The 24,552-nt window shown below is 65.2% G+C and overlaps 1 protein-coding gene across 3 annotated transcripts; it reads right to left on the bottom strand.

Annotated features, from left to right (window-relative positions):
- Positions 1-16,519: 16,519 nt before the first annotated feature.
- Positions 16,520-24,147, bottom strand: FGD2 (FYVE, RhoGEF and PH domain containing 2). Of its 3 annotated transcripts, XM_067310491.1 has the most exons (15): positions 23,814-24,147; positions 23,044-23,126; positions 22,371-22,519; positions 21,817-21,973; positions 21,544-21,682; positions 20,927-20,985; positions 20,369-20,512; positions 19,861-19,953; positions 19,445-19,524; positions 19,336-19,366; positions 19,005-19,097; positions 18,606-18,731; positions 18,242-18,388; positions 17,292-17,435; positions 16,520-17,203 (listed from the first exon to the last, which is right to left on the bottom strand). In XM_067310491.1, the coding sequence occupies exons 1-15, from the start codon at positions 23,998-24,000 to the stop codon at positions 16,973-16,975; spliced, it is 1,863 nt and encodes a 620-aa protein (XP_067166592.1). In that variant the 5' UTR covers positions 24,001-24,147; the 3' UTR covers positions 16,520-16,972. The 3 variants fall into 3 exon arrangements, with proteins under 3 accessions (XP_067166592.1, XP_067166593.1, XP_067166594.1); XM_067310492.1 differs by lacking the exon at positions 19,861-19,953; XM_067310493.1 differs by lacking the exon at positions 20,369-20,512.
- Between the last annotated feature and the right edge of the window lie 405 nt (positions 24,148-24,552).

The raw sequence follows: 24,552 nt of genomic DNA, 5'->3' as shown, positions 1-24,552 counted from the left end.
GCCTGGGCTTTGCCGGTCCCGGCTTGATGCAATCAGCGTGTGTCATTCAGAACAGCATGAAACAAACCCCATCCCGCTCGCTACCTGCCTTGCGCCTCCCTGGAGCAACAACCTCTTTTCCAACCTGCTTCCACCCGGATAAAAGCTGGGGGAGGCGGCGGCAGCAGCCCCGGCCAGCCAGGCCGCTCGGCGCTGCTTTGCCGGCGATTTTGCCATCTCGGGGCCAACGCGAGGCCTGGCGTGAGCCCCAGGGAGCTGGCAGCACGCTAGTAGCTCCGGGAGGAGATCGCACGGAGCCTGCCAGGAGGAAAAACCCAAGGGGGACCATGCACCGGGAGCAGGGAGATGCAGGACCTGCCACCCGGTCCCCCTGGGGTGGCACATTGCACCGCGGGGGAACAGATCCCGCCGGAGAGCAGCTCCGGGCAGACATCAAAAAGATCAGTTCTCCGCGCCGCAAACAATCCCGGCAGCTTTCGGGGCTCTTCGGCGGCATTCCAGTCTAACCGGGGCTGCCTTGCATGATAATCAGGCTTAATTACTGCTTTATCGCTTGATTGCCGTGCTGGGCCCTTGGAGCTGCAGTGTTGCTTTTCCCAGTTTCCTTCTTTATTTTTTTTTGCATTCCCTGCCCTCCTGCCCTGCCCTGGAGGCTCGGCTCCAGGATGAGCAACGACGTGAAAATGGGCCGGAACCGGGGGGGGGGGGGGGGGGAGAGGGGCAATTCCCCGGGGCTGGTGGCCGGGAGCAGATTTGCAGCAGCCACAGCGGGTGGAAAAGGCGGCGTGTGCCGTAGCTGGACTGCGCCGGGGCCAAAGCAGCGGAGCTGCCGCCAGGCCGAGCGGAGCCCAACCTCGTAGCGGCCGCACGAGCATCCCCCCTCCGGAGGGGACCACCCCGCAGGCGGGAGGGCGGCATTCCCCGGGGATTACGGCCCCGACCCCCAAAAAAAGGCTGCGGTTTCGCTGGCGCGAGCCTCGAGCCACCGCGGGAAAACGCCGGCCCTTCGCCGGCAAAGATGCTCTGACCTCCGCGGCGGCTGCGGATCCTGCAGCCCTGGGGGGCACCGAGCCCCCTGATCCCCCTCCCCACCGCCTCCGGCTGCTTTGGGTGCCGTTTCCCAGGCCCAGATCCGAGGTGTGTGGGGGGGAAATATTTAAAATAAATTTTTTTTTAGCGTTTTTTTGGTGGGCTCCGAGCGCGGGCTTTTCGGCGGAGGGGCGCGCGGGGCCGGCGGCGTGCCTAATCCGCTTTGTGAATGGAGGCGCGCGGGGGGCGGCCGGGGGGGCAGCGGGGAGGTGGAGGGAGCCACATACTTGGGATTCCTGCAGCTGGGTGGGCTCCGGCTCCCCAGACTCTCAGGATGTGGGAAATGGAAGATGAAAGGCGCTGCATTTCCAGCCTCTCGGGTTACAATGTCTAAAAAGCAGGGAAAAAAAAAAAAAAAAAAGAGGGAAGGGGGGGGGTTGGGGAAGGGGGGATGCTACGGGGAAGGAGCAGGGGGGGGGGAACCTGGGTTTGGGAAAGGGCCCGGCGAGGTTGGGGCGGGCGAGGGGGCGGCCGGGGCCGCGGCGCTGGCGTTTCGCATCACGTCAGGCCTGAGGAATTTCCTCCGCTCCGGGGGTGCCTCGCGCGGAAAGGGGGCGGCTCGGAGCTCGGCCGGGCCTGAAGAGCCGCCAAGAGGCGACGGAGTCGGCGGGTCGCCCGGCGGCTGCCGTCTACGCGCGGGGCTTCTCCACGGAGGCTCGCGCTGGGAAAGGGGCAAAAGGAGGGGTGATGCCGGGGCAGCCGCTTCCCTTTCGTTTCGGAAGCGGTTGACCCGAACGGCATCGCTTAGGGGAAAGGACACGAAACAGAGCTACGCCCAAGGTCACCCTGCGCCGGCAGAGCCGCTTGCCCGGCTCTCCGCTTCCCCCCTTCCCATCCCGCAAAGCCCTGCCTCTTCCCAGGTACATTCCTGGCATTGCTCCGGCTGGGAGGGCAGGGAGGCCGCTGACCCCGCGAGCCTGGGAAAAACACCCGCCTGCGTGCAGGAAAGCGGGTGCAAATAGTGGGGAGGGGTGGAAGGAGGCCACCTGGGAAATCCCTCGCTGCTTTTCCCGGGCCTTTGGCAGGCACGCGACCCCGGCAGTGCCATGCGGATAACCGCGCTGCTCCGGCTTTTGCCCAGCCGGAGCTTTCCAGCGCCACAACAAGCCAGTTCCCCTGGTCCTGCGTTCCCTAGCTACCGCACGCCCTGGCAGGGGAGCGCTCCGGATACCCAACTCCGGAGGGAGCCAAGCCAGGGCACTGCCTGGAGAAATCCCGTGGGAAATCTAGCCTTGCACCGGTGGGGGTGGAAGGACGCGGCAGAGCCGGGCACGGATGCTCGCTGCCTCCCCGGGAGCGGGGTTCCCCCACCGGCTGCCTCGGGAAGCCGCGGCGGCCGCTCCGCGTTTGCTCCTCCTCCTCCGCCACCGCCGCCCTGCGCGGCCTCGGTCCGATCCCTTCGCCCCCTCGCCCCAGCCGGGGCCGTTGAACCTCTGCGTGCGGCTCGGCCCGTGGCGCGGCCTCCGCCCGGAGCTGGCGGCGCGGCCGCTCGCCCGCCTCTGTTGGCCCAAGGAGGAGTCCCTGTGCCGCCCTGCCCCGCCGCGAGCCGGAGGCAGAGACGGATCCGGCCTCGCTTCCAGGATTCGGGAGCGATTCGCGGGGCGGCCGGGCGACAGCTGGTGCCGCGGGCGGCGTCCCCGTGCCGCAGCGCCGAGCCGTCCTCGCGTCCTGCCACCCTTTACGGGAGAGCAACCGGTACGGGGGGGAAAACCGGAGCGTCGGGAGCGCGGAGCAGCCGGCCGCCCCGCATCCCGCGGCGGCACCGCCGGCGGCCGCGTTATCGGCACGGCCGGGTTGTTTGCTGGAAAAGGGCGGCAGCGGGGCTGGGTGACCCAACACTTCCTTCCTTTCCTGGAAGCCGCTTGCTCCGAGCGTGACGCTCGCGCGCTGATAACCGGCCGCTTTCGCAAGCCGCCCGCGCCCGTGCACCCTGGCCGCTCCGGCTCCACCGGCACCGCCTCGCCGGCCGGCTTCGTGCCTCGGTTTCCCCCCTCGCAGCGGTGGGAAGGCGAATGCAAGAAGTGGGAGCGCGCGGAGGTGCTTCGCTGCACTGTGTGTGTGATGAAGTGTGTCGGGCCTCAGCCCACGGAGCCACATGGTGCCCGTGCCTGGGAGCCGTCACGTCCCTGGTGCTTTGCCCGACGTCACGCAGGAGAGGCCAAGACCTGCCTAAACCCTCCCGGAAAGGGGGCCCAGGAGTCCTGGCTCCAAGGCATCTGCTCCCGGGACACCGGTTTGCAGCTCCTGGGGCGGCTCAGAGCTGGGTCGGCGTTGGCAGCATCCGACCCAGAGGCGGCTCATGTCCCCCAGAAAGCCGGACCCCGGAGGGGATCCCGCACTCCCCGCCGGCTGCTCGGGAGGAGGCTGGGACGCCTGGGCCCCTCCGCCGGGGAGCGGGAGCCGGGGCGGAGGCGAGGAGGAAGTTTGCAGGGCGGGCGGCCGTGGGCAGGTAAACAGCGGCCAGATGGGACCCAGATCGGCGCCCGGCCGAGCCCGGAGCCGCCCGCCGAGCCGGGTTTGCACAGCTCCGCCACCTGTTTGCTCTAGGAAGGGCTTTTCCCGGGGTCGGACGTCAGCGGCAGCGCCGGCACGTCACCGTGGGAGCCCCGCCGGGCTCCTCCGTCACCGGCCTGGCCGTGTTCCCATATCCGCCCTGCGCCCCGAAACCCGGCGCCGGAGCTCGCGACAGCTCCCTGCCCGTGCGGGAATAACGCCATCCCGGCACACACCCGGCCGCTGCCGGCATTCCCGCAAGGTTTCGGCCCCGGCGCGCGATGCTGCCGGCAGGCCAGGATCCCATGGACGAGCCCAGCCGGCACTCCGAGCCCGCGTTGCCCGCGTCGGGAGGGAGCAGCCGTAAATTCCCCGGCTTTAATTGAAAGCCGGTGCTGCGGGTTCGGCTTTATCCACCCTCCTCCTCCTCCTCCATTAGATAATGTCTCGCTGAAACCACTTTGCAAACTCACGGCATTCCTGCGCCGGGAGCCCCGGGGCCGCGCGCGCTGCCGGCCCGGAGCCCTTCCGCTCCCCAGAGCCCCGCTCCGCCGCTCGCCTCCCGCTCACGGTGGGGAGAGAACTGATCCGCTCGTGACACGGAATCGCGGCAGGAGAAAGGGCGCCGCGGGGCTGGTGGAAGGAGAAGGGGTTTTCGCTTAAGGAGGGAAAAAAAGAAAAAAAAGGGGGATATTCCGAGCGCTGGGAAAGGGCAGAGGGGCCCCTGCGGAGGACGCGAAGGGCTGGTGTTAAAAAGAAGAGAAATGGGGAAACGCTTGGGGAGGGACGTGCCCGGAAAAAAACGCTGGGAAGAAAACAGCAGGCTTTGCTGGAGTGACCGCTGGCCCTTCTCCTTGCTCCCCAATGGGAAAACCGAGGCACGGAGGCCGGCAGGGCCGTGGGAGCGCCATCCCCCCCGGCCCGCTGCCGGCTCTGCCCGCGCTGGCGAGCGCCTGTTCCGCTTTGGTTTTCTTCGGAAGCGACGAAAGGAGGAAACCCGCGGGTCACCCGGGGCTGGGCGCGTTTCTCGCAAAATCCCCGGCCGGCGCTGCACGGATCCGCACCGGCTCCCCCCTGCCGGAGCGCTGCCGGCCGCGGAGCCGGGCGTTCGGCACGGAGGGGAAGCTCGCTGCTGCCGGCGAGGGCTGCCGGGGGATCCCGCGGCCGCGGCGGCACTGACCCGCCAGGAATGCCGTGACTCACGGCAAAAGCATCCTGGCCGCTGCCGCCACCAGCCTCTCGCCTCCCGGCCCGGCCTCTCCGCAGGGGCCGGTGCGCTTTTTTTCCACCTCGGGAATGCAAAGCCGGGGGGCTCCGCGGGATCCCGATGCATCGCCGCTCCGGGCACCCAGGGGTGCATCGCATCCCGGGACACCCCACTTATCGCACACGATGGAGGGGAAGGGCCCTGGGGGAGACGCGGAGAGGAGCCGGGTGCTGCGCAGGTGGCGGCGGCCGTCCCCGTGGCGTCTGGGCTGGGGGCTCCCGCTCTGCCCCCGGAGCTGACGCCGGCAGACTCGAGTCCAGGGCAGGAGCGCAGCCGCAGCCTGGGGAGGCCAGACGTGATCTCGGCCTCTCCGAGCGGGCTGGGATGAGGTGACTCACGGGAGGTGACCCAAGGAGTCTCTGGCAGAGCCGGGAAGCGATCCCAGCCTGGCACTTGGGGCTGTTCCCGTGGGAACGCCACCAACACCAGTGTCACTGAGGGAGCCCTGCACGCCTCTCCCGTTCGCCCAAATCCCCAACCAGCTCCGGCTCCTCCAGCCAGAGCAGGGAGAGGAGTGCAACGCTGCTCCAGCCCTTTTCCCAGGAAAGCAGCCGTTTTATCAGCTCCCGGCAGCCTCGCGCCCGCTGCTGGAGAGGAGAGAGAGGTTTTTCTCCTGGCGGCGTCTTCCCAAGGCGCCAAGCTCCAGCTGCTGCTGCTTCGCCTCCCAATCCAAGATGGAAACGGCGCTCGTGCGCCCAAGCGCAAATTCCCGGCGGGTTATCCGAGGCCGGCGCATCCCTGGGGGGGGAGGAGACCAGCCAGCCCCACTCCGGGCTCATCCACAGTGCCGGCAGCTAACGAGACCACGCCACAGGACAAGGACAAACCTGCGGGGGAAAAGGAGGCAAGCGGAGTCTGGAGCTGAAGCTGGAGCCTTTGGCAAGGTTTATTCCCAGGATTTGGGGACCCGGATCCAGCACAGAGGTGGGAATGACCCTTTTCCTCCTGCACAAGTGCGATGGAGCAGCCTTCGAATGAGCGCTACCCATTTTGGGGGGAATGCCGGGTGTCCAGCAGTCTGCGCTTGCTCCCGGGAGGAACCGGCGACTTTTTCCCGTGGCTTTGGGACAGTCCTGCCGGGGATGGCAGGAACCGGCTCCTGCCTCATGCCCGTTCCCAGCACCGGGAATGGGACGTGGAAGGGCTCCAGGATGCCATCGCAGGGCCGGTTGTCCCAGCCGCCCCGTCCCATGCTGGTGCTCATCTTTCCGGAAGGAGCAAAGACCCGATGCTCTTGTGACACCTAATGGCAGTTACTGCTATCATCCTTGCTCCATCCCCCAGGAAAGCTCAGCTTTCCTGGGATGCCACCGGCCTGAGCAGAGCTCCGACATGCCGTTGGGGCTTGTGCCAGGGCTAAGCTTCCAGAGAGCCTGGGGAAAGGGAGATATCGCCCCAAAAAGCGGAGCCTGGGAGTGGTTTTCGCTCCCTGTTCCTGAAGGGAATGAAGCCCGTGACTGTGGGCTGCCGGAGCTGCCGGCTCGCTCCGAGCACAATTTCACCCGAAGAGCAACAGTCGCGGCGACACGAGGTGCCTGCAAACGGGCGGGTGCCCGGAGAGGAGGCTCCTGCTGCTCCGTCCTTCCCCCGCACGAAGCGGGAGGCGGGAGCACGCGCACAACCCCTATATTAGACACTGGAGAATCCACACCAAACGCCTCAGCACCACTCCGGCTTCCGAAATCCCGCCAGTGGGGGAACCCCATGGCCTGAGGAGGCACATCCAGTGCGGAAAGGGGAAGAGCCTTTCCGTCACCCGGCACTACCGACCGCACTGGACTTAGGGGGTGCGAAAGGCGCTTCCGAACCGCGTTCCCTTCCCGGGGAAACCGAGGCACGGAGCGGGTGCGCGGCCGGATCCGGCACCCCCTCCCTGCCATCTCCATCCATCCCGGGGCCGGTTGCCTTTCCCGAAGCCGCTCTTTGCCTGGTGGCTGGCGGTGGTGGGGGGCACCGGCTTTAAGCGCATCGGCTGGATAATTCCTCGTTACCTTAATGCCTTTGCGAGCCGGGATAATTGCTGGCTGCTTAACGGGATGCGCTTCCGCCGGCCGCCTGCGCAAATGGCCTCCCATTACCCCGCAAGCGGCTCTTCTGGCGATCGAACTCCCTTCGTTCCCATCGATCCGCGCGCTTCCCATCAGCCGCTGCTCATTAATAACCCCCAAAGCAGCTGCTTCCCCCCCCCCCCTTCCCCGGCCCCGCTCCGGCTCCCGCTCGCTCCGCCCGGCCTTGCCAGCGCTGGGAGGGAGAGGAGGGGGAGGCCGAAGGCTCCGGCAGGGGTTTTCCGAGCGGATTTGGGTATCGTTCGGAGCCGGCCACGAGTCTCGGCAGTATAAAAGTGAGATTTCCCCCCTCTCCCCGCTCTGGAATTTTGTCCACCAAGTTTGCAGAGCCCCGGGGCATTTCTCCTTGGAAATCCTGTCCCAGGGATGGGCATTGGAAAAGCCACCCCAGAAAAGCTTCCGCTTTCGCCGGAGGAGCTATAGGGCCACGCGGATGAGGGCAGTTTGGCTACAAGCATCGGAGAGGGGAAAAAGGCACCCGGAAACATCGCTCCGGGCAATCAGAGCAAGGCAAATTGCATATCCAGGGGGGAAGAACCCCAGGGGAATCGGGAGAGGCGGCGGGCACAAGGGAGAGGCTGCCGGACTGTATCGGCTGGCCCCAGGCGCCGGCATGGGGCCCCGCTCGGCGTTTATCCGCGGCTCCCGGCGCTCAGCGCGGGCGGCCGGGCGTTATCGGCTCTGCCCATCTGCCGGCAAAGGCCTCGTTCCCCGCTGGAGGCGCCTGTGCCGCCACCCCGCGCCGGGCTCCCACCGGGAACGCTTCGGCATCGTCTCTGCGCTCCCTGTGATAGAACCGTCAGTGTGGTGAAGGCGGTTCCGTGCTCGGCCGGATCCCGGCTGCTCCGTGCCGGATCCCGGCGTGCCCGCCGGCAGCAAACACGGCCCTCAGGCTATGCAAGAGCCGCATGCGTTAATGCAAGAAACCCCGCGGTGGCAGCGGCGCTTGGGACATCCCAGGCGGCCGGTCTCCTTTCCGGTTCCTCCCCGGGAATGGTGGAGAGACCCACCGCTGCTCCAGGGCCTTTCCTGCAGCGTTTTCCCTGCTCTCACCTCCTTTATTCGGAGCCACCAGGCGTCTCCGGCCAGCGCCGGGGCGAGAGCCGCTACCTCCGCTCGTGCAACGTGTTTGCATGCTCGGAGCCCATCCCGCAGCATCCCCGCCGCTCCCGGCCCCTCTCCCGTCGGCTACCGCTCAGCACGGAGCGGCGCAGCTCGGGCACGGGAACGAAGCAGCTCCAGGGCTGTTTGAAGGCAGGAATCAAGGAAAAGAGCAGAGGAAAAAGGCAGCTGGGGCCGTTCAGGGCTTATGTAGCCCCGGGCGGGTGGGGAGAGGGATCGGCCGGATCAGGACCAGCTGGGGAAGGGGGCACCCGGCCGGGCCGGATCCCGCGGGATGCGGCTGCCGTTGCGGGTTTACGTTTAAGGGCAACGGGTGCCGAGGAAGAAGAGGGAGCGGGGCGCTGCGGGGTGCTGGGTGCCCGCGGATCCCACCGGTGATGCGGCTGCACCCAGAGGGAGCATCCCAGTGCCGCCGCGAGGAAGGGCCGGGCGGCCGCGACGGTTCAATCCGGAGCATCCCTGACCTGCTGACAACGGCAGAGCTATTTTTAAAAAGCGGCCAGTCAGCGAAATTCGCCTCCGCCAGGGGAGAAATCCGCCCCGGAACGGAGAGGAGATGAAGCCGGGGGTCCTTTCCAATGCCGTGGCCTTTTCCTGGTGTTACGGAGCCCGGCGTGCCGCCACTCCCGGAGGATGCTGCTTTGCCCGGGAGCCCTGCTTCCCCTTTTATTGCCTCCGTGTGAATTAATACCCATTTCCTGAAGCTTTTACGGTTTCCTCCCAAACGGCCGTTGCAGCGGGAGCGAGGGGGATATTGGGTTACGGCAAACACCGGGAGCGAGCGGCGAGCCCAGGCGTCCGGGAGCGCCTCGACGTGCCAGCGCCTCTCGGCATCCCTCCCCGCTCCCGTCTGTCCTGCGTCCCCTTCCCGTGCGCTGGACAGGCGCCGACAGCAGCGAATTTCCCTGCCGGGATGGTGGGAATCAGCCGGGATGCCTGCTTTTGGGGGGGGTTTTGGGGGGCACCCGGCTTCGCCGCGGGGTCGCGCCTCCGGCGGGCTGCCGGCTGCTTCCCGGCGGGCCGAGTGCCGGAGCACCTCCCGGCCTCGTTACTGTAGAAACGGAACGAGCGCGGGGAGGCGACGCAATCCCCGAGCTAATTAAGGTAATTACAGCTTTGCACCAGCTGCTCGCGACGGCCAAGGACCTGCTGGAACCGGCGGTGGTGACCGGCGGCACCGGAGACGCCCGCTCCGGTCCTCCGCCTCCTGGCGTCGGGAAGCCCCCGCCACGTGCACATGCCGGCAGGTCCGGCTCCCGTTAAACTCCAGTTTGCACCAGTTGCCCCCAGCAAGGAGGAAGGGGGGACGAACCAGCGCCGGGATGGGATCCTCCTTGGTCGGGCCGGTCCGGCAGCCTCCCGTCGTTCCCCGGCGGTGATGCGTGTTTTGGAGCAGCTTCCCGGCAGCGGTGCCGGGCGGCAGCTTCCGGCACGCTCCTCTTATCCCGGAGCTTCGTTACGGGGCCGGGATGAGACGCAGCAGTGGGGCGAAGCGGCCTGGCGGGGGGCAGTGCCCTGGCGCGGGCATCAGGCCCGCATGGGTTTCCCCGGCCTCCCCCAATCCTACGGATTTAGATGGAGCTTCCAGGAAAAATAAATGTGCACGGAAACCAGGCGCTCCCGCTCCCTCCCGCCTTGTCCCCGTTTGCCCTGTGCTGCTGGCAGCTCCGGCGGGGTGGGCTGGGACGCGGAGCGAGACGCTCGCAGGCAGCCAGCGATAACGGGAAGCGACGGGGGCGGGAGGAGCGCTGCGAGCCCGCGGGATGCATCCTGATGGATCTGGGCGGGGGGCTGTGAGCCGCCCCCGGTGCTCCTGCCCCCTCCGGCCCAGCGGCCCGTCCTGCCGGGGGCGGATGGGACTCGCCAGGGCGCCCGGCGCAGCTCCCCTCCCTGCAGGCTGCTGTGCTCTCCTCTGCGGCGGGAGCCGATGCAGAGGGATGGATCTGATGCAAGGGGATATGTTTGATGCAAAGGAACAGATCCAATGCAGAGGGATGGATCCGATGCAGAGGGATGGAGCCGATGCAGAGGGATGGAGCCAATGCAGAGGGATGGATCTGATGCAAAGGGATATGTCTGATGCAAAGGGATATGTCTGATGCAAAGGGACGGATCCAGTGCAAAGGGACGGATCCAGTGCAAAGGGATGGATCCGATGCAGAGGGATGGATCCGATGCATAGGGATGGATCTGATGCAGAGGGATAAATCTGTTGCAGAGGGATGGATCCGATGCAGAGGGATGGATCTGATGCAGAAGTATAAATCTGTTGCAGAGGGATGGATCTGATGCAGGGATGGATCTGATGTAAAGGGATATGTTTGATGCAAAGGGACGGATCCAATGCAGAGGGATGGAGCCGATGCAGAGGGATGGATTTGATGCAAAGGGATATGTTTGATGCAAAGGGACAGATCCAATGCAAAGGGAAGGATCCAATGCAGAGGGATGGATCTGATGCAGAGGGATGCATCTGTTGCAGAGGGATGGATCCAATGCAGGGATGGATCCGATGCAAAGGGACAGATCCGATGCAAAGGGATGGAGCCGATGCAGAGGGATGGAGCTGTTGCATAGGGAGGTGACTTAAAAGCGTGCCGTGAGCCCAGGGGTTTGTCACCCACCTCCCCACGCAGCTCCGCCGCCAGCCCCCCACCCGCCGGAGCTGCTCCCGTCTCCCTCGTGGCCGGGCCGATCTCGGCCCCTCGCCCCCAGCAAAGCCGCCCGTGGGCCCGCCGTGCCTCAGTTTCCCCGCGCGGCTGGCGGCGGGGGCTGCTCTCCGGGGGCTTTTTAGATCCGTCACCTTAACGGGCTGCTCGCACCCAAGCCCTCTGCCGAATGGCAGCCCCGGTGCCCCCGCGTCCCTGCCACCAGCCCGGGCTCCCCGTGCGCCCCGGGGCGCGAGGCACCCAGTGCCTCCCGCGCGGGCGAGGGGAGGGCGCGCGGCGGCGGGGCTGCGCCCGGGCCGCCGTCTCCCTCCAGACAGGAAGACATTAGCCGCGCGGCGCTGTCTGCATTTCTAATGGGCCTCGCTCCCGCCGCCTCCCTCTGCTCCCGCTCCCGCTCCCCCTCCCTGCGCCGGCTGCGGAGGCTGCGGGGAAATCCAGGCGTGGGGATGCCGGGGCCTTCGCCTCTGCTCCCAGCCCCGGCTCGGGGAGCTCTGCACCCCCAGGGCTGCACCCATGCTGTGCTGCTCGGGTGTGCACACGTGTGCACATCTGCACGGGACTCATGCATGCACATCTGCACGGGACACGCGTGCACATCTGCATGGGACTCATGCATGCACATATGCATGGGACACGCATGCACACACATGAACATCTGCATGGGACACGCATGCACATCTGCACGGGACTCATGCATGCACACCTGCATGGGACACACGCATATGCACACCTGCATGGGACTCACGTGTGCACGTGCACAAGGCTGCTGCCACACCCCCCCCCCCCCCCGCAGGCTGGGGACCAGCTTGCACCCCCCCGTGCTGGCCCCGGTCCCCTGCGCTCGGGGCTGGCGTAGCATGACAAGCCGTGGGGACATGTGCACCTCCTTGCCACCGCCACCCTGGAGGAGCGGGGCAGCATCCCTGGAGGACCGATCCAATCCACGGGCAGCAGGGAGTCCCCATGAGGCCCTTGCTCCAGGCGGGATTTGGACGGGGCCGGAAAAGAGGCTCTGCTCAGGGAAAGAGGAATTTCTCTAAGGTGGTCGGGAGAGGTGACACCCGAGCAGCAGCCTCCAGCGTCTCCCCGCAGCCCGGTGCTGGCATCGGCTTCACCGCTGGCCCCCAAAGGCCACCGCAGGCTGCAGGACCTGCAGAGCCGCCGGCGTCGGCTCCCCGGCACCTGGGCACCCCGGGGTGCAAGGCTGGGCACCGGGGACCAGGGCTGAGCACCCAGGGTTGCAGGACCAGGCTGCAGGGCTGGGCATTCAGGACCAGGGCTGAGCACCCCGGGATGCAGAGCTGGTACCCCAGGACCAGGGCTGAGCATCCTGGGATGCAGGGTTGAGCACCTGGAATCAGGGCTGGGCACCCCAGGATGCAGGACTGGTACCCTGGGATGCAGAGCTGGGCACCCAGGACCAGGGCTGAGCACCCAAGGGTGCAGAGCTGGTACCCTGCGATGCAATCTGGGCACCTAGGGGTACAGGACCAGCACCCCAGGATGCAATCTGGGCACCCAGATTGCACCCAGGACCAGGGCTGAGCACCCCGGGATGCAGAGTTGGTACCCAGGACCAGGGCTGAGCATCGTGGGATGCAGGGCTGAGCACCTGGGACCAGGGCTGGGCACCCCAGGATGCAGGACCGGTACCCTGGGACGCAGAGCTGGGCACCCAGCACCGGGGCCGAGCACCCCAGGGTGCGGGGCCGGGTGTCACGGCCCAGGGGTGCCGCGCAGCCCTCCTGTGCCGGGCGCGTTCGCAGTTGATTCTCTCCCCTATTCGATTCCAGCTGGCAGGACGGCGCCTATAAATATACATAAGGGCTCATTTACATGCCGGTTTCTTTGGGAGCAAATTCCACAGCTGCCTGGCAGACGGCTGCCGCGCGGCGGGCGAGCACGGGCCCTGCCTCAGTTTCCCCCCAGGCCAGCCGGGGGCTGGGGGGGGACGGACACGGCTTCCCCTGCGGTTGCGGGTCTATTCCTGGAAAGCTCCGTGCAATCCGGGGGTTATTAGCGCTGCTATTTATAGCAGCCTAACGGCTTATTGGTGTTATTATTTGCAGCCTGGCGGTGGGTAATTGCCTCCGGGGGGGGGGGGGGAATGACACCCCGGGTGGGTGCTGGGTGCTGGGTTGGGGGCCGAGGGCGCCCGGCGCGGGGGGTCTCCCGGCGAAGCCCCCGCGCGCCGCTGCCCTGCCCCAGCACTCGGGTCCGGCTCTCGTTTCCCGCGTGGTTATTAGCTGAGTCACAGCTGGGGTGCTGCTAATTAAATGTATTTCTTAATTAACAAGCTCGCAGGCGAGGCCTGCCAGCCGGGCCGGGCTTTCAATCACTGCTGACACAGGCAGCTGCGGCCAGGCAAGGGCTGAATTTTTTTTGGGGGGGGGGGGGGGGCAGGTACCGGCCCCGCCTGAGGTGTGATGAGCTGCCCGGTGCTCAGCCCCGAGCTGCTCCCCACCGCATCTCCGAGCGGCGCTTTCCCGGCCCGGCTGCGCGCGACGCAGACCCCGGTGCTTCCTCCCCCTCCTCCTCCTCCTCCTCCTCCTCCTCCTCATCAGCATGCGAGGCGGCGTGGTCCCGGCCGTGCCAGGACGCGCTGCGGCGCGGCGCCTGCCCTGCTGCTGCCCCCCCCTTCGCCTGGCCATGCGTGAGATGAGTGTGACGGCCTCAGCCCCGGGTGGGAAGGGGCTGGCGGTGGGGGATGAGCAGCCCCCCACCCCCCCCAAGCTGGCGGCTCGCTGGCTCTGGGGTGCAGCGAGCGCGCTGGGTCTCAGCGCGGGGCCGAAGGGCTGCGCCTCGCTCCGGCTCCCCCCCCCCGCCGCCACCACGGCTTCACCGCCACCGCGTCCTGGTCCCTCGCCAGCCCCGATGATTAACGTTAATAAAACACCCCGCGGCCGCTCCAAGCGCGACCCGAAATAACCCTCCCCGCCTCAGCACGGGGGAGGCGCCGCCGCTCCCCGGCGGATGGGGAAACTGAGGCAGGGGGAACCCGCCGCGGCGCCGGGAGCAGGGCGCTCCAGGGCTTTCCCGGCTCCCCGGGAAAAAGCAGCCGCCTGGGATCCTGGTGCACCAGGTCTCCCTGCCGGGGAAAACAGGAAAATAAGAGAGGGGTTGGGCCGGGGGCGTATGGGACGCCGCGGGGGCCCCGGGGGTTCTCCGGCGCTTGGCAGTCCGGTCATGTCCTGCCGGCGGGAGCAGCAGAACCGAGTCACGTTCCGGCGGCGGCGGCGGCAGCGGTGACTCACGGCCGCCCCAGCCTCCCGGCGAGCAGCCGGCACATTGCAGAGATTCCTGGATGGAGGCAGCAAAAGCAAATGGAATAATAACGCTCCCCCCCCCCCCCGCTGCCCCCCCGAACACGCGCCGCCGGGAAACCCCTCCCGCCCGGCGCCTCGCGAGACGCACGACCCGGCTCCCCGGCGCACGAAACGCCCTTTGCGAGCGGCGCGCGGGGGCCCTAACGCAGGAGGGGATGCGGACGACCAGACGCCGGGGTGAGGGGCGATGCACCGGCCTATGTATTATTTAAGGTGCCGGGTGCAAGCGGGGCAGGGACACCCCCCCCCCCGCCGGCTGCAGGGGCTCTGCGGCAGGGCCAGGGCACGTGGGGGGGGGGGCCCTTGGGGACCCGCGGTGCAGGAGTGACCCCCAGGCCCCTATGGGGCAGAGGCGCCTATAGGGCAGGGTGTGGTGGGAAGGACCCTTCTCCGGCGCAGCGCCCAGCAAGGCGCCTGCAGAGCCCCACGCCTATAGAGCAAGAGCCCCCCCCCCCCCCTTGCACAGAGCCAGCCCCTATAGAGCCCAGCCACTCTATAGGGGCCACTACAAAGTATGAGCTGCTGCCCCCAGAAATACAGTCGGCAGGAGAGCAGCCCCTATGGAGCAAGAACCCCCCGTCCCCTATAGCAGCCACGCAGTCCCCTATAGCGGTTGCCCGGAGAGCCCGGCGATTCGAGAGCAAGAGAACACGCCGGAGAAAGGAGCCCCTATAGGGCTCAGCCCCTATAGAGCTACCCTGTTTGGTGCAGAAGCCCCCTATAGCGCCTGACCCTATAGAGCAAGAGCCCCCATCCCGCGGAGCAGCCGCGAGAGCCAGCGCGGAGCAAAGCCCCAGCCGGTCCCGCTGCTGCCCCACACCTGGGGTTTTGGGGGGGGGGGACAGGACTGGCCCTGGGGACCAGCTGGGATGTGGGGGGGGGGGTGGCACCCGCCGGCCACCCCCGCGTCGCCTGCCTTCGCCCCGTGCCGGAGGCGCAGGGGGGATCCCACACCCTACGGCGGGATGGGACAAGTTCTGCACCGAGCCCAGCACCTTCGCTTGGGTTTTCTCAATGACGGCGGCCCCCCCTCACCCCCCCGGCGCGGCCGCGGCGCGCGTGCGGGTTTCACAACGTATTTTGGTCAGTGCTTACAAGAAGAGGCCCGGGGGAGGGCCGCGCCGAGGGGGAATTCCAGTAAATGGCCTCCGGGCCTTCCTCATTCTCGAGAATAGGAAACGGCGCGACCTCGCCGCGGGGTTTCGCTTGCTGCCCCGGCAGGCGAGAGGCCGACGGGCTCCACTCGAGCCGCCGCGGGGACGCAGCCCTCCTCCCGCTCTGGGGGGCTGGACACGAAGGACGCGGGTACAAACCGAGCCCCCGTTTTTTTCCCCAACCCCATGCATTTGCCAAAACGGTGCGTTCGCTGCATCTTGGGTGCAAAACGCTCCTTTTTCCCGGAAAAAAACAAAACAAAACCATGGGGGACACACAAAGTGCCAGGTGAGGTAGGTCTCTCCCTGCATCACTGTCTCCATCCCGGCGCAGCCGCTTGCCCCCCCCCGGCTGCCCCTTTCCCCCGGCTGCCGGCGACCTTGCCCGGCTCGGGGCGAGCTGCAAGCGCCGGCGGGCGGAAAGCGCCAGGAACGGGGTGGGCAAAAGCTGCTAAAAATAGCAGCCAAGGTGCCCTCTGCCCCAGAAGCAATTTCTCGCTCGGTAAACAGGAAATCTATTCTTAGGCCCATTCATGAGCCGCGGGCCGGTGGCGGCGGCAGCGCGGCGCTCCGGGCTCGTTTCGTTCCTCCCCGGCACGCGGATCGCGCCAGGAGGCCACCGCTGCGCAGATGCTCCAGCCCCGCGGGCTTCCCCCTTGCCGGCGCTTTCCCCCTCCGGCAGCATCCTCCCCATCTCCATTTTGAGCCTCCCCATCTCCCCCTTTGCCGCTTCTGAGCTTGCCAGAGGCTCAAATTTTGCCTGGGCAACGTTTTTGGGGGAGCTACGGAGGACGTGGACGGAGCGACCTGGAGCTGCAGCGCAGGGGTGAAGGGACCAGAGGTGTCCGCTGCGCTGCTGACGTAGAGGGGAACCCGTCGCGTCTCCCCGGCATCGCTGCCCTGCTCCAGCGTGGCGCTACCACGTGTGCCGGCCCGGCCGGGGCACCTTGGACCCAGCCTTGTCCCAGAGCTCCTCTCCCCAGGGAACGGGTGACCGAGAGAGGTGTAAGGGCTCTGGTGGGCAGGATGGGGGTCCGGGGAAAGCCTGGGATGGGGCAGGAGCGCAGCCTGGCACGGGGACGCAGGCTGGGGGGTCCCTCCGCTCCGTGGGACGCAGCAGTGGGTGGAGGCCAGGAGCAGCGATGGGGCTGGGAGAGGGGCGACCTCCATCCGTAACCAGAGCCCCCGGAGCGGGAGCAGGGCGAGCTGCAAGGTGGTGCCAGACCAGGGCTGGTTACGGTTATAAGGCGACGCCGGGGCTCAGCCCCTGGTGACAACACCGCAGGCCACTCCGGAAACCCCCCCAAAAAGACTCCTTGGTCTGCACAGGGGGTTTGCAGGGGGGATTTATTCCACAGATGCTTTCACAAACCTGGGCATCCTGCACCATACTCGGAGGAAGGCTGAGGCGTTGCTGCCCTCGGGCGGCAGCTGGTGGCACGGCACAGCGGGCAAGGGGCCTGCCGGCTGCAGGGGTGCAGGTTCCCTGCACCCTAAATCTCCCGGCTCTCCCCCCACCTCCCCGCTCAGGTACCTCCATCGTCTCCATCCAGGGTCCAGCTCCCCATTGCAGAGCGCGAGGAAGGAGGGGAAGGGGGATCGGGGTCGTCCGGACGGCAGCAAACGCGCCTCCGCCTCGCCCCTTTTGCAACAGGGAAAACCAAAGCGTGGAGAGATCGGGGGATCTGTCCAAAGCCAGGCGGCAAGTGAGGGAGAGCAGGGAGGAGGTTCGACCCGCACGGCAGCACTGCGGGGCAGCCCCAGAGGCGGCCGCGGCCTGCGGGGCTCATTCTGCTTCGTCGAAGGAGTCCGCGTCCTCGTCCTCCTCCGGGTGGGTGATCCCCGCGGCAGAGCGTGCCATGGCCCTCATCCAGCGCCGCTTCAGCTCCTCCGTGTCGGCCACGAAGGTGTAGACCTGCCGGGACTGCACCAGCTGGAAGAGGTGGCGAGAGTCGCCCTGGGGCAGGTCCCTCACCTGGTAGCCCAGCAGCGGGATGGAGGTGTGAGCTCGGACGTCCTGCCGGGAGAACGGAGACAGCGGGTGGGACACCGGGGGACAGGCACGCCGGGCAGCCCCTTGTGGACGGAGCCATGGCCGGCCTTACCTGGGGGGCCGCGTAGATGTAGAGCACGAGGGGGTCATCCCGCGGGATCACGAACCAGCCCCGCGTGCCTCCCTTGCTGTTCTTGTCCAGCAGCTGCAGGGAACTGCAGAGCAAACTCCTGCCCGATATCTCCGCTGCTTCCTTCTGCCGAGACACCAGCAAACAAACCCCTAAACAACCAGGCATGGGGCGAGGCAGAAAAGGGATTGATCGAAGGGCCATTTCCCAGGAAACTCCCTACTCCTGGATTTCCCAGAAGTTAGGTGGGGAGCTGCAGAAGACAGAGGAGACATCTTCATCCTTTTTGGGGTACAGGATAAAAATGGTGTGCTGGGAAAGGCTTGCTGGGGTCACTGTTGGGCAGTTAAACAAGTGCTTTGGTGCAGGCTGCAGCCTCCCACCATCCCTGCAGGCACCCGTGGTTTTGCTTTGGCCTGTGCGCATGGACTCGTGCGGATGCTGATGTCCGCGCAGGGCTCTCCAGGGAGGCTTGTGGGCTCAGGCCCTGGTCCAGCATGGTCCTGAGCCACCACCTCGGAACCCCCTGCTCTGCCCGGTGTCACGTAGCCTCAGGGACTCCTGCTGCGTCTTGGGAAACTGAGGCTGGGAGAGATTTTTGAGTTGCCACAAAACACCCCAAACCCGGGGCAGGGGAGGGCCAGTTCTGGCTGTGGGGGGCCTGCTGCGATCCTGCAGTGGCGGGACCCCAGATACCAGGGTCCCAAGGCTCAGGGAGGGTTGGGAGAGAGTTTAGCATGTCCACCAGCCCCACAAGTGCAGAGACCCTCTCTGACTGCTGCAGAAGCTACTCCAGCCCCTGCCTTCAGTTGCCAGCAGGCAGGAGCAAGGCAGGGCAGTGACAGAGGGGCTGGGGACTGGGGTGGGCAACAGAGCTCGGAGACAGAGGGACAGAGGATGAGGGAGGACAGGCAGAGAGCGGCAAAGCTCACCTCCAGGATGCCTTTGTGCTTCCCCTCCCGGTCCTCGTGCACCACATGGCCCGTCAGGAAGATGTAACACTCCTGGCACACGCGGTTCAGGCGGTTCCCATCGTACTGCAGCTCAGCCTTGTAGTCGGAGCAGCGAGCGCACACCACCTATGGCCCCCAGACACGGACACTGGTGGGACTGGGGCAGGGCTGGGGGACCCCAGGGACAGCTCCATCCCCACAGGAGCAGAAACGGAGAGCTGAGGGCCAGAAGCAACCCTGAGCTCTGGGCAAGGATACAGGGCATAGGAGGGCTGTGTTCCTGCCCCAGCTGCCACCCGAGCAGGCCAGGAGGGAGGGAGCACTGGGGGACAGGGTCACTCACGTATCCACAAGCCCGACAGTGGTGTCTCCGGCGCACGATGGCATTGAAGGGGTCCTTGCAGCGCATGCACATGGTCACCAGGTTGTCCCGCACCCACTGCGGGGCTCGACGGCCCAGTTCCTCCGTCTGGAGGTGGGAGACGGCATCGCTGGGGCAGGGGCTGGTGCTGGCTAGCCTCGGTGCAGCGGCCGTGCTCATGCCCCACTCAGCCTCCCTGGCTCCTCTGCTCTCATCCTTCCCTTCCCCAGCCCTTCTCCTCTTCCCAAGCCTCCCCCCACTAGCTCCGTAGGGCTGTCTAGCTCGGGAAACTGAAGCACAGCAAGGTGAGCACTCCCTGTGCTTCAGTGCAGGGGGATGCTGGAGTCAGGCAAGGCACGGGGAGGGCAGGAGAAGGGCTACCTTCAGCGCAGAAGGCCCCATCTCTGGCCCGTGCACAGCTGTCTTGAAGCTCTCACTGCTCTTCTCCTTCCTGTTGATGGCGTCCTGGAAGGCCTAGAGGGGAAAGCGGGGTTGGAGGGATGGCTGGGGAGGTAGTGTCAGCCACAAGCTGCGGACATGAGAGTCCTTAAATGCGAGGTCCTAGTGGGGGGCTGCAGCTGGCTTGGGAGCCGGAGCGGCATCCCTGGACACACCAGCATGTGACACATGTCCTGTGGTGGGGGTTCAGCCTGGGCCGGGACCCAGGCGTTCATCTGGGATGGGCGAGACTTCTCCCAGTACTCAGCCATACCTCGATCCAGGAGTTCATCTCCTCCCTGGACCTGGATGCAAAAGAGGAGATAGATGAGCCGGTGTCCCTCCTCCCTGAGGAACTGCAGGACCGTCGCCCTTCCCCTTACCTGGCCTGCAGCTCCAGCGTCCGCTGCTTGCCTGAGACCAGAAAGGTGTGAGGAAACTGCGTGTCATTCAGCTCCCGCACCTGAGAGAAGGACCAAAGAGGGGATGGGGAAGCGCTGAATCCACATCCAGCACGCTGGGACCTTCCTCTGTAATGGGGGGACAGGGATTTCCCTTGGGCACAAGCCCTTCAGCCCCTCAAATACTACGTGCACAAGGTGGCACTGCAACCTCACTGGATCAGGCCGTATCAGCCAGTCCTGCACATCCATAAAGCCACCCCAGGCTCCAGCTCCTCCCTCCGCGTTCCCCGGAGGTGCTGGGCAGCAGCCACAGAGCTGGCTACACTTTGTGGGGAGCCTCTGAAACTGTGTCCCAGGGCATGGGGCAAAACGCAAGGTCAAGGCGCCTGTCTGACCTTTATGCCGTCCACGTCGATGCGGAGGTGGACCTGGAACTCGGCGCCCACCTGGATGACCTTGGGCACGCAGTACAGCAGCATGTTGTTGAACTGGGTGGCAGGAGAAGAGGGTCGGTCTGGGCCCAGCAACCTGCCTTTTGCCTGCTCAGGGTTGGGGGTCGCCCTGGCATCTGGGGTCCTTCACCCTCTTCGGACTGATCCAATTCTTGGGAATGATCTGGCCCCAAAAGTGACTATTTCTGTCTCAGCCCCCTCCCGCCCTGCAGAGGCAAAGTCCTCTGGGAGGGTGACATCCCTAAAGGGCTGCCATGCCTAGGGCATCAGCAGTGTCCCAACCACGTCCTTTACAGGGTGCCTGCACCAGGGGTTCAAACCCTCCCAGCTCTGCATTCACCCTCTCCAAGCGGAGACGTCCCAGCAGCAGTCCTGGCACCTCCAGCCAGGCCGTGCTGCCCCTCTCCCCATCCGCCCTCCCTGCCCCTTCCCAGTGCATCCCGGCTCCCACCAGGAACAGGTACTTTTCCGATGTGTTGTTGCGGGAGGAGATTTTTAGGACCGGCCCCTCCTTGATCAGCTCATTGGAGGGATCCACAATGTCGTCCTCAAGGCCCAGTCTCTGATAGACCTCCCAGAGGTTCTGCAGCCGTTCCTGGGGGAGGCAGGGGGACACTGCAGTGACCTGCTTCTGGGGGAATCTGAGCATTTTCTGGTCCCCTCGCCTCCGGGTAAGGTGTTGGAAGGCACTGACTGCTCACCAGCATCTTTGGCTGGAGGTGGCAGTGCAGGGAATGGAGGAGGATGGTGATGCAGGGGACAGAGTGGGACAACAGTGCCAGGGACAGAACGGAGACTCGCTGGAGCAGCTGGAAGCTGGGCTGGGAGGGGCAGTGGGGAGGAACAAGAGCCACAGAAGGGTGCCAGGGCCACGGTCAGGCTTCTCCATCACCCCAGACAGGGGGTTACAGCTCAGCCACAACCTCGGCACACCTGCGTCCCCGCCATCCCCACCTCCCAGGCCAGCTGCTTGGACTGATCTTTGAGAGCAGCTGGAACAGGCACTCACCATCTCAGCGATAGCTGCATTCGAGTGCTTGGCCACCATGAAAATCATTTCCAGGGCCTCTGCAATGAGAAGAGAAAGGGAGGAGGGTTAACCACTTGCTGTGGAGTGAGCAGGAGACACTCCTTGGTCTCTCCCAGCCTGGGGAGCCACATGTCGCTGGCTGCTGCTGCCCTCCCCTGGACACAACCTGAATGGCCCTGAACGTTGCACAGGCGTCTGGATCCGGCGGGATTGCGCAGCACAGACCAGTCTTGGGGGGGACGGACAGGCTGGTCATTTATCACTCTCATCCTAACAGGACTGGGCACTGCCGTTACCTGTAGAGGTCTGATACATCTCCCGGTCACTGCAGATCTCCCCGAGGGATGCTTGGCAGGGACCATCCTTGTGCTGAACCACCACCCGCTTTCCTCACTCACCTCCACACGCCCCAAACGGGCAGAATAATCCCCCCCTTTCAGAAAAGGGCAAGACTGAGAGGTTTATCCAGCAGCGCAGGTTGACTGGGGAGAGAACCCAGGTGTCCTGACACCTATGTACCACCTCAGGGCTGTCATTTCCCCTACAAACCCACCCTTCTGCTCCCCACCAGGGGGAGAGCCAGCTGGAGCCCTTACTCTCCGCGTCGGCCCTGTCTGGGGACTCGGGTGGCAGTTTTCGGACGTAGTCTTTCAGAAGGAGTTCGTAGCGTGGGATTCTCTGCACAGGCTCCAGCATGTGGTGCTGCAGCGTTAGGTTAGCGCAGACCTTCCTCTTCTGGGGAGAGACACCCGTGCACAGAGAGAGACACAGTGACCATGCTGGCTCCCACCTCCCCAGCCCTGCTTCCCCCTTGCGGGGAGACCCTGGGGAGAAGCGCTGAGGTCCCCCACCTCGCTGTGGCCCATCACCTGGATGTCGGCAATGAGCTCCTGGAAGGGTGGCGATTTCTCCGACCAGACGGTGATGAGCTCCACGGCCTTGTCAAAGTTCTTCACGTATTCGCCGTACATCTTGAGGAACGGTGCAAGCTTCTGGATCACGTCCCCAATCCGCGGATTGGAACTCCTGTGGGAGGAGATTGCAGACAAGCGCCTTCCTCAGCCAAGTGGGGAAGATGGACAGTGAGGGATAAAGCAAAGGGGCAGCCCGGGCACGGTGGAGGACAGAGGTTTACCACTGTGACCATACACCATCCTGCTCTCCAAAACAGGCACACGCCCAGCTTGCAGCCAGCCTAGGCGATTGCACCTGACAGCACCCCTGAGTCACCTGAGGTGTCTTCAGGAATACCCTGATCTGGGCTGGAGTGTTTTAAGGAAGTACTTTCCAGCACAAAGACATCTCTCTGGTCCCATTAGGAGCTCTCTGAGCTCTCTGGTCCCATTAGGACACCAAATTCACCACTGCTCCCCCATTCTGGGAAAGAAACCCGGGTGTCCTGCCCTTGCCTCCTCCAACTCACCAATCCTCCATGCGCTTCTGCAGCTCTGGCAGGAAGAACTTGGCGTGGAACTGGTAGATGGAGGAGATGTTGGAGAAGATCATTTTCACCACCTCCTCCGGGACTATCTTCCCATTTTTGGCTTCTTTCATCAGCTCCGTATAGAACACCTGGAAGAAAGGAGGGGTGAACAAGAGGGTCAGGAAGGGGCTCAGGGGCCTGTCCCCTCCGAGACTGGCACATTGCTCAGTGGAGAGGACCAACTCCAGGCAGGAGGGAAAGCCCAGGCTCTGAGAGAGAAGCAGGAGTAAAACATAAAATGGGCTTTGCTGGGAAGTGGACAAAGGTGCTCCTTGGAAGTGTGGGACACGGGACAGGCAAAGGCCAGACCCATTCTCTGGCCCTGAGGACCACTGGCCCCACATGGCTCTCATCCGTATGGCTTCATGCTCTCCAAAACCTCCAGGGAAGAATCCCTAGTCCGTGCACACCCTGAACTGTGCCCAGGCATGGCTACAGGATCCCAGCCCCGCCAAGGAGCACAGGACAATTAATGAGTGTGAACCCCTGCCTGGCCCTGCCTAGTTTATCTGCGTAGGCCCAGTCCAAGGGGTGCCTGAGCTGTGCTGATGGTGGATGGCAACAGGGCTATCACCTCCCAGGCCTGCGTGGGCCACTCTGCTCCCCAGCTGACCTGGTCGAGAAGGTGGAGGCGGCCAACATAAGCCTGTTCTGTCTCCAGCAGCTCCAGAGCAATTTTCTTTTCCTCTGGGTCCTGTGGAGGGAGAAGGGTTCACAATCTTGCAGGCAGCAACACGAGGGGTCCCCGCCAGCTTGAGGGGACTCTGTGCCTCAGTGTTCACAGACCGTAGTCCACCATCACCCAGACCTCACTCCGAGCAAGGGCAAAGGACAGATCTCAACAAGGCGTACAGCAAAACTGAGGGTGAAAAGGAAGGTGTCTCAGGGCCACGGGGAAGCCTGGCTCATGTTCTCCTGGGTGACCCCTTTCTCTGTGCCTTTTTTCCCCTCGGCAACACAGGGCTAGCTATCCCAAGGAGTGGGGTAGGGTGGGACGGGTTAACCCCATGATCTGCGATCCCGCCAAGGCCTCTGAATGCAGAGTCCTGCGGAAACATGTCTGCAGTTGGCAAAGTGTGGCACAGCCCTGGGGGTGCCTTGCAACGGTCCTGACTGGGCCCATTTAAGCATCTGACCCCCACAGCGTAGTTATATCAGAGCTGGAAGAGACAAGCCCTGTTTGGATCTCTCTGCCCATGGGGAACTCATGCCCATGGCACCTGGGAAGTGGCTACTTTTCCATCTCCATGCGCTCCAGCCCTCGCAGGGGCAAAGCCACTTCTCAGAGCCAGCAGAGACCTCAGCTCCGATCCAGCCCACGCGACTCCCTGCCTGAGCGTGGGCACCAGCCAACCTGGCTTGTGCTGCCTCTAGAGCTTAACTTGCCGCCTGGCTCGAGGCCTGAGTCCTGCTGTCTCCTCCAGTTGTCCTCACTGATCTTGCGCTGGAAAGAGCGGAGGCATTTGAAGCTGAGCCTCCGCTGACCCTGCTGCTCCTCCTGCCCTGCTGCCAAGGAAGGCTGTTTCTCCTCCTCCTCGCTCCCTCGCTCCGCTTGGAGTATGCTGGCCATCTGGCAGAGTCTCTGGTCCCGGCTCGACAAGGACCCCGGGAGCCCTTGGAGATGGCTGGTTGCAGGGCTGGCCTGGGCGTGCGAAGCGTGCTGAACCCTCTGCGGGCTCCAGGGAAATTTGCCGACCCTGCCATGGAGGAATCAGCACGATTAGCTTGTCCATTCCCCCAGTGCAGCGCGGCCAAGCCTCGTCCCACCCAGCTCCTAAGCTCTGCGCTGTGGGCTGCCCCCGCCACGCTGTTCCCCACGCACCTCCACAGCCCTGCTCTGCGCCGGCACTGGGTTAAGGCCACCTTCCTTGAACAGAGGTGGCAAGACCCGGCTACACCCCGGCAGGGCTTCCCAGCACTGGTGCTGCTCTGCCTCTGCTACAGGCGTCCCGATACAAACCAGGGTCTGAAAGCGCATGCATCCTCCAACAGCACCACACTCCAGCCTCTCTCCTCTTGGTGCCTCCCGCTGATGGGGTCGGTCCCTGTTCTCATTTCTGGTCCAGAAGAGCAGGATTTTGCCATTTAACCCATCTCCAGGCAACGTGAGCTACCTCAATCT

This window comes from Apteryx mantelli, chromosome 25 (assembly GCF_036417845.1).
Source record: "Apteryx mantelli isolate bAptMan1 chromosome 25, bAptMan1.hap1, whole genome shotgun sequence".
In the NCBI taxonomy this organism is placed as follows: Eukaryota; Metazoa; Chordata; class Aves; order Apterygiformes; family Apterygidae; genus Apteryx; species Apteryx mantelli.
The sequence above is the reverse complement of the archived record's forward strand: the minus strand, read 5'-3'. Positions and strand labels throughout refer to the sequence as shown.

Excerpts from the sequence above, each read along its gene's own strand:
- FGD2 (XM_067310491.1), bottom strand. The coding sequence starts at position 24,000 with ATGGCCAGCATACTCCAAGCGGAGCGAGGGAGCGAGGAGGAGGAGAAA. Across the intron at positions 23,127-23,813 it reads AGGCCTCGAGCCAGGCGGCA|AGGACCCAGAGGAAAAGAAA; the intron begins AGTTAAGCTCTA and ends TTCTCCCTCCAC. Across the intron at positions 18,732-19,004 it reads TGGGGCCTTCTGCGCTGAAG|ACGGAGGAACTGGGCCGTCG; the intron begins GTAGCCCTTCTC and ends TCCCACCTCCAG.